The sequence below is a fragment of the Diadema antillarum genome, unplaced genomic scaffold (genome assembly GCF_040938485.1).
Source record: "Diadema antillarum isolate AM-2024a unplaced genomic scaffold, OU_Dant_1.0 scf00000071, whole genome shotgun sequence".
NCBI lineage: Eukaryota > Metazoa > Echinodermata > Echinoidea > Diadematoida > Diadematidae > Diadema > Diadema antillarum.
In genome coordinates this window covers 12,868,085-12,886,283 of record NW_027270960.1, presented here as the reverse complement: position 1 = coordinate 12,886,283, position 18,199 = coordinate 12,868,085, and the positions used below count along the sequence as shown (strand labels likewise).

At 37.7% G+C, this 18,199-nt stretch overlaps 1 protein-coding gene across 1 annotated transcript in view; it reads left to right on the top strand.

The window, feature by feature from the left end:
* LOC139717112 (uncharacterized) overlaps window positions 1-17,462 on the top strand; it is a 46,230-nt gene extending 28,768 nt beyond the window's left edge. The window contains exons 13-24 of the mRNA XM_071628618.1: window positions 658-771; window positions 1,454-1,552; window positions 2,650-2,798; window positions 3,604-3,741; window positions 4,143-4,269; window positions 4,774-4,969; window positions 5,507-5,691; window positions 7,114-7,273; window positions 7,729-7,952; window positions 9,160-9,340; window positions 10,637-10,783; window positions 16,629-17,462. Coding sequence (XP_071484719.1) covers window positions 658-771; window positions 1,454-1,552; window positions 2,650-2,798; window positions 3,604-3,741; window positions 4,143-4,269; window positions 4,774-4,969; window positions 5,507-5,691; window positions 7,114-7,273; window positions 7,729-7,952; window positions 9,160-9,340; window positions 10,637-10,783; window positions 16,629-17,083 — 2,175 coding nt within the window. The 3' untranslated portion in view covers window positions 17,084-17,462. The remainder of the gene's footprint in view (window positions 1-657; window positions 772-1,453; window positions 1,553-2,649; window positions 2,799-3,603; window positions 3,742-4,142; window positions 4,270-4,773; window positions 4,970-5,506; window positions 5,692-7,113; window positions 7,274-7,728; window positions 7,953-9,159; window positions 9,341-10,636; window positions 10,784-16,628) is intronic.
* Window positions 17,463-18,199: the final 737 nt, after the last annotated feature.

Genomic DNA, 18,199 nt, shown 5'->3' with positions numbered 1-18,199 from the left:
ATGTTGTGCTTGTCAAACATTCAAGGACAAGTCCACTTTCATATACATAATGATTGAGAGAATGCAGCAATATTAGAAGAACACATCAGTGAAAGTTTGAGGAAAATTGGACAATCCGTTCAAAAGTTACGAATATTTTAAGTATCTGCGCAGTCACTGCTGGAAGGGAAGACTACTAAAGTGTATGATGTCACGCGCGTACAACTGTATAAGGAAAATAAAAAGAGAATTTCACAAAACTTTACTTTTTGAATTAAGTGCACATTTCTTCGACTCGCTGCTGACGTATGTTAAGGGTAATATTATTCCCCCTGCCATCTGAAAGAGAGAAGTTGAGTGTTCTTTTGTTATGCGAGAAAAATGGAAATATGTTGAATTTTCTTTATTCTTTCTTTATATCGTTGTACTCATGTGACATCACAAGCTATAGTAGTCTTTTCATCCAGCCCTGACTGAGCAGAAACTTCAAAAATTCATAACTTTTGAACGAATTGTCCGATTTTGCTCAAACTCTCACTGATGTGTTCTACTAATATTGCTGCATTCACTCAACCCACATGTCTATGAAGGTGAGCTTGTCCTTTCAGTGTCCACAAAAATGACTTTTTCCCTACCACTTTTTCCATACCATTTTACTATTTTTTTTTGCCATGCTAGATTCCTGCTGCCCATTTGTCTGGTGATATGAGCAATGCCCAGTCTGATGGGATCTACAGACAGCTGTGTATGAGAGACCCAGTAGTCAAGATGCTGTATGTTACACCAGAAAAGGTTTGTAGAGTCTTATGCCATTCTGTAGCAATACTTGGTGACCTAGATGAAAGAGGAAGCAACATGGTGCATTTTATTAAGAAGACGATATGGCCGAGTCTGATGGTAGTGGGATACCTATCCAATTGCCAAACTCTAAGACAAGACATGTACAGTCAACCTCACCTAAATCAAATCCCAGGAACTGGAGAAAATCCTATGACTTACAATGTGCAAGGTGAATTTCAACATACACAATAGAATTAACATATATTTACACCCATACGGGATATAAATTTTTTCTGACTTGGCCAGTGTATTGACTTCTGCAAGGTTGACTTTGCATGAAAGGTTAGAATAGGGTGATTGTATGTGTGCATGTTTACAGTATATGAAAACAAAAACAGGTACTTAAGTACTGTCTACCTAAGTAGCATTATCACTGGCAGTAATCAAAATTCGACATAATTGCACTGACAGTGCTGAGAAAAATATGCAACCACCTGTGCTGCCTATTAATAAAAGTGATTCTTTAGTAGCTCTTTCTGTGATTCGTTCATAATTCAAATTTTCCTCAACATTTCCTTGTCATCACTGTTAAAATCTTGTTTTGACTCATTTCCAGTTGTGCCCATTTCATTCATCAGTGCATGTCACCACAAAGTTGAACTGTATGATGTGTATAATGTCTTGTGTCACACAGATCAGTGCCAGTCAGAAGCTGTTGTCAGCCATGGAGCATCTCTACACCCGAGGGATGTTGTCAAGATTTGTGATTGATGAAGCTCACTGTGTCAGCCAGGCAAGTTTAACCCTCTCAATTAGAGTAAACTGTAGATAGGTGTAAGAAGCTCGGTGGAGTGCTACCTTTACAAACCTTCTCATTTTTAGATACCTTTACATTTGTACAAGCTTGGATTCAGAATTGTAATTGCAGAGATTGACAAGCTTCAATTATCTGTCTAAAAAAAATCAGGATTTGAATAAAAACTCTAAATTTAGATCAGTTTAAAGGACAAGTTCACCTTCATAAACATAAGGATTGAGAAAATGCAACAATATTAGTAGAACACATCTGTGAAAGTTTGAGGAAAATTGGACAATCGATGCAAAAGTTATGAATTTTTTAAATTTTTGTGTTGGAACCGCTGGATGAGGAGACTACTACAGCTTGTGAGTCATATGCGTACAACAGTATAAAGAAAATATAAAAGAAAATTCAACATATTTTCACTTTTTTCGCATAATAAAAGAGCAATTGACTTGCCTCTTTCTAAAGGCGGGGGGAATAATATTACCCATAACATTTATCGGTAACGAGTCAGGGGAATGTGTACTTTTTTCAAAAGATGGAATTTTGTGAAATTCTCTTTATATTTTCCTTATATTGTTGTACGCATGTGACATCTAAGTTATTCATACACTGCAGTAGTCTTCTCATCCAGCGGGTACTGCAAAAAAACTTCAAAAATTCATAACTTTTGAACGGATTGTCTGATTTTCCTCAAACTTTCAATGATGTGTTCTACTAATATTGCTACATTCTCTCAGTCCTTATGTTTATGAAGGTGAACTTGTCCTTTAATGGGAGGGCATGTCAGTAATGGCACAATATCTTTATTTTTTGAATTATGGAAGCAATATTGAGAACTCTTTATTAACCCATAAATCATGACATAAATTTCAGTAAATATGACACAATGTAAAAATTATGTAATTGTTGTTCAATGAAATCTTTGTAGCCACCTGTCTGGGAAAGGAAATTGGGGTGTCATGTCCGTCAGTATAAGCACAAGATGTCTACTGGCAGCAGGTGATTCAAGCATGCATATAAGGAGAGTAATGTCAATCTGAAAATCTCATGCTACAGTATTTGCTTGTGCTATGCATGCAATGCAGTGGGGCCATGATTTCCGTCCAGACTACAAGAGACTGTGCAAGCTACGTGAGAAGTTCCCTGGTGTGCCCATGATGGCTCTGACTGCCACTGCCACTCCTCGGGTCAGAACTGATGTCCTTCACCAACTCAGCATGAAAAAACCACAGGTGTAAGTCGGCCATTTTCTCTCCCAAAGGCTTGAATAGTATTGCTTTTACTCTAAACACTTCCGAGACACCTTCCCCAGAGATAACAAGAGAACAAATTCCACACATTGTGTTTATTACCTTAGATTTCTAAATGCAACATACCAAGTATTTCTTATAGTTACAACAGCCAAGTACAGTACTAGGATGATAATGTTTACGTGTCTTAGAGGTAGCAGCTCTCTCTAACAACCCTCATTTTTTCCACCATTTTTGGTTTTGAAGACATCATTTGTTGTCATGTTCCAAATGTAAGCCGAAATTTATATTTGTTCAAATATGTTTGAATGTATCGTTCCTGTTTTACCTACTGAGTCTGTGAAGCACACGCACACACACACGCACATACACACACACACACAAAATGACCTCTGAATGGTTTCTCATCTACAAATGTACATTTGTGTCAAGATTCTGAGTCACCCATTATGTTTGTGAGTACCTTTTTGCAATGTACATGTATGTTCATATGAGCTGACTTGAGGTGCAAGTTATATTTGAGCACAAGTTGTAGATCCCATGTGTGTGTTATTAATGATTTTTTTGAACTATGATTTGGTAATTGTAATAAAGCTCACATAAGATTTGATCGTGGAGATGTCTGAAATCCACATGATGTGATTTGTTACATGTAATGACAGAATGCAAAGGTAAATGTGTACTAGAGAAATACACTCCTTGTAGACTTATTTCAGTCCTTACAAAAAGAAAAAGAGAAAAAGGTTGAATTCAAGTTAGTTTGATGTGAGTCATTTGTGTTTCCAACAGATTTACCAGCAGCTTTGACCGCAGCAACCTGATGTTCAGAGTGGAGAAGAAACAACCCAGTAAGATGATAGAGAGGATCACATCACTCATTAAAACACACTTCAACAGACAGTCAGGCATTATCTACTGCCTCTCAAGGTGAGCTAAGCTTTTATAGCACATGAAATATCTGGGGCCTGTTGTGTATTCAAAACTTGTTACCTTAAAAAACTTTGTTACTTTTAATATAAGTTTGCCTCTCTTAAAGTATGTGGCAGAATCATATTAACCTGAGTTTTCAGTTTTTACCAGAGTTTTTCTCAGCTAAAAAGTTTTGTGCAACTGGTACATAAAGTTGGATGTTTATCTTTCTGTTGTTCTTTAATATGTATCAAAGTGTGATGTTGATGATGAGTGCCACGTGTGATGCAGAAACTCTAGTAAAGTCACTGTGTCATTCAGAGACATTTTCTGAATAAATTGCATACATTGTTTACCTCTCTATGATCCAATGATGAGATCAGGTTGTATGATTGTTGTACCTCTGGTTGCTTGTCTAGGAATGAGTGTGACAAGGTGGCCGATGAACTGACCCGTGCTGGAGTGAAGGCTATTCCTTACCATGCTGGTCAGAGTGACAAGGAGAGAGCCACTGTACAGTCTAAGTGGATCAATGATGAGTACAAGGTATACTGTCTTCAACGTGGTTTATTCTGACATCGTATTTGAACAATTAATTGATTGTGACATCCACATATAGATATATGTTCTATTTCAGGCCAAAGTGAAATACAGTGGACTCCCATTACAACAAAGTCCTTGGGACAGGCAGTTTTCGTTCGTTATATTGACATTTTGTTAAAACCAAACAAATAAACAATAAAATTACATAGAGGGGATAATGTTGCGGCCTGACTTTTTACTTCGTTGTAAGCGGAATTTCGTTATAACCGTGTTCGTTATAATGGGAGTGTACTGTATCAGTGTTACTGTTTCTGATTGAATGTATTATGTGATTTGTCTTGTCTATCTTGGATAATGAGTAAATTAGAGATTATAGCATGATTATTTCATAACTTCACAATACCAGCCTCATTTCAGTTATTGTGTGTCTTTCAGTCATATGTTCATTTCCACAGGGAATGTTTTGAACCAAAATTATAATGGCTGTAAAATAATTTGCTCCATCAGGTTGTTTGTGCCACCATAGCGTTTGGGATGGGCATAGACAAGGCTGATGTCCGCTTTGTGCTGCACTACTCCTTACCCAAATCTATTGAGGGTTACTACCAGGAGGCTGGAAGGGCAGGGCGTGATGGGGGCGTGGCTCACTGTGTACTCTACTACTCCTATCAGGATGTGACCAGACTCAGGCGTATGATAGAGAGTGAGTAAGACTCATATTGACTCTGGCTGACTTGAAGTTGTTATGTGTATATGTGTGACGTTATTTTATTGGTTGCTTTTGCTGTCACAAACAATTTGCTGTTGCAACTTTCAGTTCTAAAACTTGTCTAAGATTTCATGAGACAGACCATTAACCCCGTTGAGGACGAGTCCCAAGTATACTCGGGCAGGTGTCTTTTGGGAAATGCGTGTTGTAGCAAAATCAGTCCGTCCTCAACGGGTTAATCTACAGGATTTCATGGCAGGTACACTGCAGAATATTGTATTTTGTGGTTATCACTGCGATGTACGTGTAAATGTGCAATATTTGAAACATATTTTAGTATACACAGTAGTATAAAAATGCCTCCTATATAAAAAAAAAAAGAGAAAGTTGTTAAGTCCTAGATTTATATCCATGATGACAACATACTGATTGTAATTGGTTTTAAACTCGTTCTTTTCAATGAACTGATAGTTACATTGATGTCTAGTCTTGATCCTTTGCTATTTATGGTTTGCACTCTTTCTTCCACAGAGAGTGGTGATAACTACAACGCCATTAAAGTTCACCTGGACAACCTGTATGGTATGGTGCAGTACTGTGAGAACAAGGCTGACTGTCGGAGGTCAATCATGCTGGCCTACTTTGGAGAGACTGGCTATGACCGACAGAGCTGCCGCCGTACGAGGGAGACGACATGTGACAATTGCCAATCAAATGTAAGCATAGGACTGACTTCTTTTGAGAGGGAACTATTGTGTGTTCTCTTTAATAGTTTACATCAGAATCTGATCTAATGTAGGATTAGAAGTGCTTCATTTTTTAAATTCAATTAATTAAGTATGTATCTCTGACTAAAGAAGCATACCCATTTATGTATATGGATTATGGTACTTTGACGTTTTTCCTATGATTTCACTGGTTTAGTGATTCGTGGAATCACACAAAATGTAGTCATACCTCTAAATGCAGTTAATTTACAATGTACTGGTCCCCAACACCTGAAAAGGTGTACCAAGAGGAGGCAACAAAATGAAAGTGAGAGTCAACTAACAAATGCAAGTAATCAAACATATCAAAGTATATATACACAATAATGATAATGATGGTAACAACAACAGCAATAATAATAATGATGTTGATAAAAGAAATTAAAATAATAATAATTAAAGCACATATATGAAAAAGGGAGGGACTCAGAATCCAACGAAGTGTAAATGTGTGGGTGGAATAAGGCTGCTGCTGTTTCACTCTTTTCCTTTCTTTATCCCTCTGTTGTTCCTTATCTTGTTTGATGTTGCCTCCCTATTCATCCTTTTCCTTCAATGGTTGCCCCCTTTGCCCTCAGGATCATTACTGACCCTCCTCTGCCTTTTGTCTGTCCACCCTCCTGCCCTAATCCCCCTCCCTTTACCTGTTGGGCTCCTTGCCCATGACCCCCTACCCTCTCCTTTTGTTTTCTTTGTTCTGTGTACCCAGCCTGTCCCTGGCTGTTTTTGTTGTGCGATGTCCTTATATGTGATTGCTTTCCCTGCCATTTGTCATTGTTGTCATTTTGCCTCTGACGAAGATTCTGCTAGGATCGAAAGCTCAGGCCCCTTTTGATTCATTGTGTAGTGAAAGCGTGTGTATATGGAAATATCTTGGCTTTTTTCCTGGTTTTGATTATTCATCATCCTCAACCATGTTAACACTCACATACAATGTGAAATGTGAAATCACAGGGATCATTTCACTCCACTTAGCTGCCTTGATTTTTCGCCTCACCTATCATCAAAGGAAAGTGAAGTCATTTTCAATGAATGCAAAGGATTCTTGAAATGGAGTGGTTCTTAACCAGTTGAGGACGGACTGATTTTGCTATAACACACATTTCCCATAGACACCTGCCCGAGTACGCTCAGGACTCATCTTCAATGGGTGAAATGTATTGACATTTCTCTAAACTCATCTCCTCCAACACAAAGCAAAGTTTAGCAAAACTAACAAACAAACAAGATCCTACAAACAAATGATTTGTATTTTTTTTCTCTCAGTGTTTTGTGCAGTAGAATAACACCTCTTATTCACTACTGCATTTGCCAGCAAACTGAAGCGTTTGTAAGTTGATAATTGGAGACTGGTGTATTATCCTATCTCAGGCATCTTTTGTGAGTGTGGATGTGACAAAGGAGGCTAAAGCAGTGATTGAATTCATCATTGATGTGAGTGGGTCTGCTACCAGTCAGGGGAGGTACCGAGGACCAAGGAGAGCTAGTAACAACCAGTTTACCATCAATCACTATGTGGATGTCCTTATGGGTGAGCTTTCTCCTGTGTTGATTTACACTGACACTTGACTTTCTTCGTTAAAACAATGTTGAAAACAATATTCACTTTTTTGCATCTGTTTAATGAGAATAGTTATTGCATTGTATTGTTTTGTTTTGTTTGTACATTTGTACATCAAGGACATGCAATTCAACATCTGGGCTGCTATATACTTTCCTTTTGATGAAATAAACCAATATTATCTATCTATCTATCTATCTATCTATCTATCTATCTATCTATCTTTCTATCTATTTTGAGTAGGGCCAACAAAATTTCAGAGTATTTAATTTTTCACAGTACTTACAAGAACCGCTATTTGTCCTTTTTTAATGGAACACATCAATTTCATCCTGACTCCTTGACAATGGGGGAAATATGGCTCATGGCTATTTTGTTCTGATGATTCTAAGACATTTAGCTGCTCTCTGATTATCAAACTACAGGTGGGAACACAGCCAAGATCAACCAGTGTGGACACAACAAGTCACCAATCTATGGTATCCTCAAGAAGAAAAACTTCCAACGAGGTGACAGTGAGAGACTGATTAGGAAGCTGGTTATTGAAGGATATCTGAGAGAAGAAATGTTCATCACTGCCCATGATCAGGCTGTCTGCTATCTCAAAGTGGGACCCAAGGCTTACGATATTCTGAATGGCAGGATGAAGGTTTGTGACATGTACATCATACTGTATCTCTACTGCAGTGAAACGACATTTGCTCCTGCGACAATTGCTCCAGGGTTATTTTCTCTAAGGACATAGGGTTACAGTTCAGGTTGTGAAAGGATTTTAGGTTTAGTTTGATGTGAGGAGGAGAATTATCCCAGTGAAGACAAGTCCCTAGAATACTTGGGCAGGTGTCTATGGGAAATGCGTGTTACAACCGTATAGCAAAATCAGTCTGTCCTCAACAGGTTAATGTTAGGGTTATGTTTGTGAGTATGTTTGGCTTAGTGTGCAGATATTTTATAGGAGCAACTGTTGCAGCACCAAATGTCATTGGACCCTCTACTGCAACTAATTCATTATGACAGGAAATGTACTTTGAAGAGAATACATCAAATTGCTAATTGATATTTACCCGTTGCGAGCATTAGCTGTCAGGCTTACAACCCGCAGTTGTTTTTTAGCTCTTCATTGCAAATAGAAACAATCTTACTCTACTACCAATGACTTACAATTGAGAAGTGCAAGCAAATTCATTCATCCTACAATGCAAAGCTTTGAAGTATGTTACAACACAATATATGTCCTGATTGACAACTGGAATAATCTCCCGAATATTTTTTCCATAGAAATATTGAGGGCTGTACATTGACAAGTATTTTGTGTCCTCACATCTATGACTACCTGTTAGTCGAAGAAAGAACCAGTGTTAAATGAAGACTGATAAGCAGTCATTTTATGATGTTTGCGGTTGGAATGTGTTAGAGTTGAAGATACACAGAAAATTCACCTTATTGTAGATCTTTTGTCCAGTTCCCTATATGGTGAGCATATACCAAGCCGAGAGGGCAACTGTGTGATAGCAATGAGAACTTATTTGTCCTGTGGTACAGTATAGCCTGGAAAAACAAGTTTGAGCCTTTTTGTGCAATACTTTGTATGCTACAGTGATGGCGTCATAGGCTTTCAAATACTATTACTTTCCATTAGTTGAAGTCGCATAATCTTCATCTCTGCTTCAGCTACAGTTATGCACTGACCCCCCCCCCAAAAAAAAAAAGGGTATTTGACAATTACGTCAAAGAAGTCAAATATTCACAATGAAAACTCTTTTTACAGGGCTTTGTTCGTTCAACTTACCCAGATTCAACTGTTTACATATACATATATATATTGATAAAGTAATTGGTCATTTTTGTTTTAATAGTTCGAGCTGCGGATGCAGGAGAGTAGAGCGTCCCGTGCTCTGACTAAGAATGGAGCTGTAGTGATGTCCGAGGGCCAAGAGAACAGAGATGCCGTCCACAAGAGACTCCTGGATGACCTACGAGCCATGTGTCGTCAGCTTGCTGCTGAGAACAACATGAACACTGCCAACATATTCAATGGTGTGCTTTCCTTATCCTTCACCTATGTCATCTGATATCAGTGATCCTTCTAGAGCTCATACTGTGCACATCACAAGACTTGATTTCTGCTGCTGTATGACATGAAACTTTCATGTAGAGCCAGTTTTCAAGCATAGTTAATTTAACCTTTGTGACACTCTACTCAGCTGTTCTAATGGGACAAATTTCAGTTTTTTTTTTCACCCAAACCAGCAAGAATAATTCAAATTTTGGTTCACCTAACTGAAATCATAAAGTCTGTTAATTCTGGTCAATTATTTGTTCAGCATATATACAGGCATGTGTATGTGTGTGTATAATAATGATAGTTGATATTTTTAGAGCGCCTTTTCCACTGGATACAAAGCGCTATGAGGTGTCATCCCTGGTCACCATAGGAGATAAATATATACATACAATTGTATTACCAGGCAGTGACAGTACAAGTCCATTGCATATATAGGGATATCAAAATAAGTAGGTCTTCAAATTTTGTTTGAAGTGATCCAATGTTCATGCATGCATATTCTAGTGACATGTAAACCTAGGTTCAAACTGTATGTTTGATGACTGATTGTAAACTCAGTGGAGTTTGTAAAACCCTAGAGGCCAGAAGACATTGTCTTAAAAAGACTCTCTGCAAGATATTTTTGTTGGATATCACATAATGATATGTTAATACTGTTTGCCTGAATCTCCATCGGCAGTCTGCTTTGTGTGTGTACCTAAGTACTTTGACTTCATGTCAATCATATTAACATATTTGTGTGGCCACAGCAATGTATGTTAAGCCCGCCGCACACTGTACGATCCAACTGGTCGTACGACCTTAAGACTGGAAGTGTGATGTCACCAGTCTTGCCAGTTTCCAGTGGTACGACTGGGTCTTTTTGTAGTCGTAGAGATATGACATGTTACATTTCCTCGACCAGTCGTGGGCTTTTAGCCAATCAAGATACAGTAAAATGCAAGCACACGCAGGGCGCACCGCGTGCGCTTTAATACTCATTGGTAAAGTGTACTGAAGCAAAACAGTCGTAAGCCAATTCGTAAGGTCAGGTCGTATAGTGTGCGTTGGCAGGTCGTACAACTGGGTCTTATGGTCTTAAGATCGTATAGTCACAAGTCGTATAGTGTGCGGTGGGCTTTAGTCTTTGATACGTACATGTAATATCAGCCAGTCCTGTGAAGGCTCTTTGGTCATATTAAGGGTGTATTGCTGCACCATAGTGATATATGGAAAGAGAGAATGAGATTCAATGATTTAATCTTCCTTGTCTTCTTCCCCGTACCCAGATGCCACACTGAGAGAGATGGCAGAGAAAACCCCTTTCAGTATCGAGGAGCTGCTGGAAATTACTGGAGTGACTGAACCCAAGGCTAACCGATGGGGGCAAAGCTTTCTCCAAGTCATCTTTCTCTATCTCCCAGAACTGGCACCTGGTGAGTTCAGCCAGCACCCCATCGCTTCTAACTTATCCACCTATTGAGTTTACATTCAAAACTAATCTTTAGAAAATCTAAACTCCATGTAGTAATCACTCTATGCACATGTATGCATTATGTATTCTTTTTCGTATCATACTGGCTGTCTACTGAAACATTGCGACACACTGCCATATAGGCATCAAATTGAGCAGATATCAACCCATGTGAGATTTAGCACTATGAATTATGAGTACTCAAATACAAAAAGAAAGGCCACTTTTGGAAAACCATGGCCTCTCTTTCTCAAGATAACATCAGGCTTTCAAGTGTTCCTACTTTTCCTACTTTTTCCTACTTTTTCACTGCTTGTCCTACTTTTCCTACTTTTCTGCTCAAAATCCTACTTTTTCCTACTTTTTCCTACTTTTTTGGTGAAAAAACCCGCAAAAAAAAATGTGCAAGGCTACTTGAATAGTTGATATTCAGAAATGATGAGTAGACTCTAGTTGCAGATTCTTACCGATGGGGAGAGCCTCTATCTTCAACATGAAAGAGGGACAACACAATCCAATCAACCACAAGACTGCTGCCAGCCTCAGCTTTTGCTCCTGTGAAGACCTTTATGTGATTGATACCACTGATTTTGCAGCCTAGGACTTGGAGCAGTTCTGAACCAGTTGTCATCATCGCTCAAAATTACCAGGTAAGCTTGCCATACACTTAAAAGTAGAATTTGACATCAAATCAGATGAACAGGGAGAAATGTGTAATTAACAGATCCCACAAATTGTGAACAAGGAATGAGAACAACAGTAATTACTTAGCCATCTTGAAAGGTAAAGACAGACTAATAGGAGAGCTGAAACCTCTTTATGGACAATCTTAAAAGTTGATGGCTTTTTACATCTTACAAGTATTGTTTAAGAGGTTGAATTGTATCACAGGTAAGACATACATTACCTCGAAGAACTTAGAAGAAAGCAGAGGATGGAGGAACTTCAAGGAAAACAAACACAACTAGAAAAGCACTCTGAGAGCGCAGACCTCCGCCAAGCAGACAAATCATTTTCGCCACTGATCTTGTTCTTCCGTAGAGATATCAGTGATTTCCATCCATATGTACTTATAGCATTGTGTGCTGAAAGTTGCCAGATTTCCCAATATAGAAGCCTTTGTTACGTCATAAACACTCAGCTGTACGGCACGCCTCACCCCAGCAGAAACTAGAGCACGCACTGTAGTGCGCGCATGCAAACCTCAAATGCGCGCAGGCAAACCTCAAATACACGTAGCCTGAACTCCCAAGTTCATTGACCCTACCTGCCAAAATGTCAAAAAGCCTTCATAAATTCCCCCAAAATTCTCGGATCACTACCAAAAGTTAATCGTTTGGTTCATGTGTCATTCTCAACCTTTCCTGCAAGTTTCATCCCAATCCGTTATCTACTTTTTGAGTTATTTTGCACACGGACAAACTAACTAACTAACTAACGAACTAACTAACGAACAAACCAACGGTAACGAAAACATAACCTCCTCCCTTGGCGGAGGTAAAAACAATATTTCACTATCGTTTAAAGATTGATCGAAGTTGAAACCATGAGACGTTGAATTCCACTTCCTGAAGACACAGAACTAACAGGAATATATAGAGAGAAAAGCCATCTGAAGCATACCTGAAAAAAACCCAAACAAGCAGGAAAGCTAATGAATGTTAATTCCACAAAGAAGAGCAAGTGTGTGAATGTTTTAAATTGAACCGCCAAGAGCAGTTTGTTAAGTTTGGTGGAAGCAACTTGCAGAAAAATTAGAAGTTATGACAACTTTTTATTCCACAGATCTTGCAAATTTTAGTTAAGGCTGAAAATCTTTTTATTATCCAGCTAGTTTGAACAAGATGCAAGAAAATGGTAGAACAGAAATCCCTTAATGAAAGTGGTTAAAGTGTGATGTATCGTTTGAAGTGACATACCCAAAATATTGAACCATGTGAAAGAGTCTTGGTAAAATGTGAGACAAGGAAATTTCTTAAAGAAGAAAAAAGTGAATGGATGGATGTGTAACATGTCAGTTGTGTCAACATACAAAGCTGTAAGTTGAAGGTGAAAACCAAAAGAACAATGGAGAATATCAAAATTGAAAGGACACAAATACACTCTATTTAAGGGGGGGGGGATGAGAACTGCATGGTAAATATACAAATCATCTAGTGTGTATTTGCTTAAATAAGGACTTAAATGATAATAACAGTCACTGTTTATTCCCCAGATCTTGTAAAGAGTAGTTTATAAAATTGACAAGCTGAAATACTGAGCCAGCAAAATATCTGGAGAATGAAAAGCAGAACCTCAACCTTGTAAAATTTCAAAGGCTGAAGGATACGATATTCTCAAAATTGTATGAAGAAATTTGATTTCAAGAATATTGAATGAGCTTAAAAGTGCCTGGAATGATATTATATTGCAAAATGGAGAAACTTCCTAAAAAGATCAAACAGCTGTATGTATATTCAACAAAAAGGGTCATGATGAGCTGAAAAGAAGTTGAATGTAAAGAATTATTAATTATCCGCGGTGAATTTCGCAGAAATTGCAAACAGTAAGAAGTCATTGGAAAGTACGGAATGATAAGTTTCAACCATTCTTTCTAGATTAACAAATGTAAGTTCATTCAAGAATACATGGAATCTATCATCTACAGAACGCCAAAGAAATGAAAACTGATTTATATTCGTTATCTACAGAAAATTATAAAAAATGGTCATTTTGCTACCTATAAAGTCAGTAAGACTACAGACAATAAGAAACAAAAAGCAGATGTGCATATATGCTCCTCACTTTTGTAAAGTGGAGTCATTTGGTTATATTTAGTCTTCTGTTACTCTACATGTGACAATACTACATTTCCCTGATTGATACTAAAATGTAAAGTATTTGATTTTTTTCTCTCTCTCTTTGGATGTTTTGTGTCCTATTGGTTAAAGTGTTTCAAATTGAGCTTGCCTTTAATATACTTCCATCTATATCATATGATAGTACCAAGATAATCTATATCTCTGGAAATTCAGTGGTGGACACTGTGCCATGAACTCATAGTATTTGAGTGTGTAGATTTGTAGTGGGCCAGGATTTGCAAAATAAAGATGTTAATGCATTGGTAGGTATAATTTCACTTCGTAAGGCCTCACTGTCATGAGACAATCCATTCTTCATGCATGTCTTGCCAGAAATTATGATAACACATGCTCTCAGAGACTAATACTGACTGCTACATATAAGTAGTTTAAATTCTCCTGTTATTTTTAAAATGTTTGAACACATGTTACGTGCTTACATGGATTTGAAATTGAAGGTCTCTTGGAAAGTTAATCTATTGCTTATCTCATGGTCATTCAGCTGGAACTTGAAAGCATAGTAGTCTTGAGCATTACTTGAATAGCTTTGTCAAACATCCTTATTTCCAGTCTTCTTCACACTTTGAAGTGAAACATATCTTCACAACTTTAAATGAATGGAGATAAAAGTGTCATATTTTTTTATTGATTGTGTCAAATATCCTTATTTCCACTCATTTTCACATTTTGAAATGAAGCACGTCTTCACAACTTCAAAACATTCAAATAACTGTAGATAAAAGATGTCATCTTTTAATTATGGAAGTGTACAACATACCTTTGGCATTAGTGTATAACTTACACATCATGGAATGTTTGACATATTTTGTGGGATGATAAGATTATGTGACCGTGCATCACAAAACCAACAATAAGTCTTACACACTGATTTTATGTTAGGACTGAAATATGGGCCAACCCAGCCAATCTTGAGTTTTTCATATTTTCTGAAAGAGCAAGTCTTCTATATTATACTAAAGTTTGGGATCATAAAACGAAAAGGAAATTGTGTTTTTAGCAATCTTTTTCGGAACACTTTTTTGGTAGAATAGTGTGATTAGGTGTTTCTCATAGAGTCCTCTTTTCGTTTCTTTAAAAAAAAAACTGTCCATACTCTTAACTTTCAACTCCAATAACTTTAGGAAGGATGATGCTACTACTCTGAAAGTCGGCATTGATCATCTACAGAATGTGTTAATAAAGCTTGCAAAGCTTAATCTGCTAATCTATTCATTGTTGCTGCTCCATTGGTTAACATCCTGTTATTTGTTCCATTCATTGCAGAGCTAGCACTGCTTAATAAAGATTAAGCGCTTGAATAGACGCTATACTTCAGAGCCCCTTTTAATACTCAGTTCACATTTTCCAGAGTGTGTGCTTCATTCCAGTATTAGGATAGGTTAGGAGAGTCCAGTTATATCGAGTTATACATCATTTTTAAGCTTAAAGTTTGCTCTTTTAGAATCTTCTCTTAACTAAAAATCCATGTGTAGCGACTTTTGTTGGTGTTGCGATGCAGGGTCACAATGGTAGGTGTTCATGTCAATCACAGAATGATGTGTTTTCTATGCAAGTATTAAAGTAAGTGATCAAGATTCATACTGCCTGTACGATTGAACATGCATTTCTGTTTGTTTCCTGACATTGTTCTAAGGAATGTCTGCCTTTGTCGTATTTTTCAGGCTCTCCTAGGAGCAAAAGTGAGGCTGAGGCAGCAGGGTTGTGAGTACAAATTAAGATTTACATGTAACATCAAGGGTTCTGGTGAGTCTCGACGAAAACTACTCCAAATTGCCTGCACATGTCCTGATTTATTCCTACTTTTTTGTTCAAATGTCCTACTTTTTCCCTCTCATGTCCTACTTTTTCCTACTTTTTTAGAGATTCTTTTCCTACTTTATTCCTACTTTTTTACATTATCCCGCTTGAAAGCCTGTAACATGTTCATAAAGAATTGTTCCTCTACAAATTAGCTGATCTTGTTTGGATTGCATCATCATGTGTTATTAAGTCAGTTACTTGTTTTGCATTGGTAACCTTGTTGATAATATTTATGATTGCAATTTTTTTAGTGGTCAAAACAAACACATTTAGTCCACATTTTTTTTGTCATAACAGACACTTGTGGATTTGAGATCCATTGATAGACCATTATTTTCCTATGAATTGCTCTAATATACACAAACAAATGAGACATACATACTGTATGTGTGTGTGTGTATGTACATACATTACTCAGACGTAAAATTTATACACACAGTATGGTGATGTGAACATTCTGTACTTAGCAGATAAATGGTTGTATGGGTTCTAACAGATGTTCAATGTCAATGTACTTTCAAACATATCCTGTTATGGTGTACTTGTGACATACTGTCAACCTTGCCTAAGTCAAATCTATTTTGACTGAAGAAATAGCTTTGACTATTGACGTATGAGGGATTAAAATCAACAGAGTATAAAGTGAAGAGGATTTGAAAAGACCTTATACTTAGGCCATTGTTAGACTTATGCATGGTTGTCTTAAGAACTTTTGACTATGATATACTTATTCAGTATGTTAGATTTAGTTTTGTCAGACTGCTAGATTTTTGCATTGCAGACACCTTGTCACTGTGTATATGAATTAGCCAAAGAGTTTCTGCAGCAGATGGTGTATTTGAAGACATTGTGGGAGAGTGGCTGATCTACATGATGCATATTATTGCCACTGGCTTCAACAACGAACCTGATTCTATATCTCTTTAGGAGCATAAAATATATGTTCGTCTGTATAGTCATATGGCTGCCAAGAAGACATTACGTTTCCTGTCCTAAATTACAACAATGTATTAAAATCAGCAGATTCTTTCACGAGTCTGTCCAAGTAAGCTGTTTGCATATCATCAAACTGTTTTACAGCATGCCAGACAAGCCTCAATAGAGTTTTCATTGTAGTTTCTTTGTTCCCCTTTGTATGGATTTCAGAAGACGACATGCAAGCAGACAATGCCTTCAGTGATAAGGACACGTCTCCTTACTTTGGAGCTGGTCAGTCTTCATCTAAGGCTAGAGGAGAACGGAGCCGAGCCAATAGGAAGCCTCGTACAGCCAAACGTAAGGCATTTGGTCAGCCCAACACCAAGGCCAAAAGGACACGAGTAGCCTCAGCTGCAGGACGGAAGAACGCCCCCAAAGTCTCGGCCAGTGGTTCGGACAATGGTGGGAGCGACAGATGGTTGACCACCGTACCTGGGTCAGCAGGGGTCATGACCTCTAAACCAATGCTTGGAAAGTTTCAATTCACAGGAGGCAGGAAGGGAAAAGGTAAAGGAGGTGGTAACGGTGGACCCCTTGGCAGTGGGTTGAGAATGATGCCTGATCCAACAACCAAGAAAGCTAGAAGCTTCCTGGGATCTGGTGTGGGACAGTTCCTTGGTTAAACTCTTGGTATTAAACTTTGCACACTACCAGACGTAAACAATATCAACTAATAGATTAATAAATGGGAAGCTCCCAGTATCATTTTTTTTTTTTCTTTTTAACAGATGCTCATCTCCTGCTTTCTAGACAAGGGAATGTATCACATGCAAGATAGCATCAGACACCAGCCTTGTGTTAGTATGTCAGCTGTCCCCAACATCTGAACACATTTTTTCTTCTTCACAGCTGAAACAACAAGGACTTTGGTAGCTAATGTTATGACTCATCAATGGATGTGATTAATTCCATGTTCACTAATAACCTGTTTAGGACGAGTCCAGAGTATACTCAGGCAAGTGTATATGGGAAATCCGTGTTGTAGCAATATCAGTCTGTCCTTATATGGGATAAACAGCTTGTGGTATGTTTCTACAAGCATAAATGTTCATTAGCTCTACTCTCTGAGCTCTTTTACCTTCAATATGAAACAAAGTCTGAACTTCTGATTGAGAGAAATAATGGAGTCTTTCTCTACTTTTTTTTTTCCTGTGGATCAGATATTTACACAAAGCTTTGCAAGATTGCAGCTTGTTTTGAACAAACTCATGCATCAAAGTGAATTGTATATTGTTTGCATATTCAATGATATCATATGTAGGTAACGTCATTACTGTCGACACCGTTAATTCTATTTTCCCAGATATCTGTGACACTTTCACTACACAAGACATGTGCTATTATTTCATTACTTTGAATGGGAAATCCACCCTAAAAATAATATGTTTGTTTGAAAAGAACCAGGAGTAAGACGGGAACAAGATAAATTTGATCAAAATCCTAAATACCATAGATACATGTATTAGAAAAATATGAAATTTTAAAGGTAAGTCCATTATGTAGGATGTGAGCTCAATTTCCATTTGCCTTGTGCATAACATTCCATAAAATCTCTCTCCCTCTCTCTCTCTCTCTCATTTTGCATTGTTACTGGTGACAATGTATTTTATCCTTTCAGGGGTTGAATAGTACACAAATATCGACTGCTACAGAGGGGGATGGTAAAACTATTTGCACCGAGGTGATATCTCAATAGTGTTGTGCCCCGAGACGAAGTCGAGGGGCAGGGCACTGTTGAG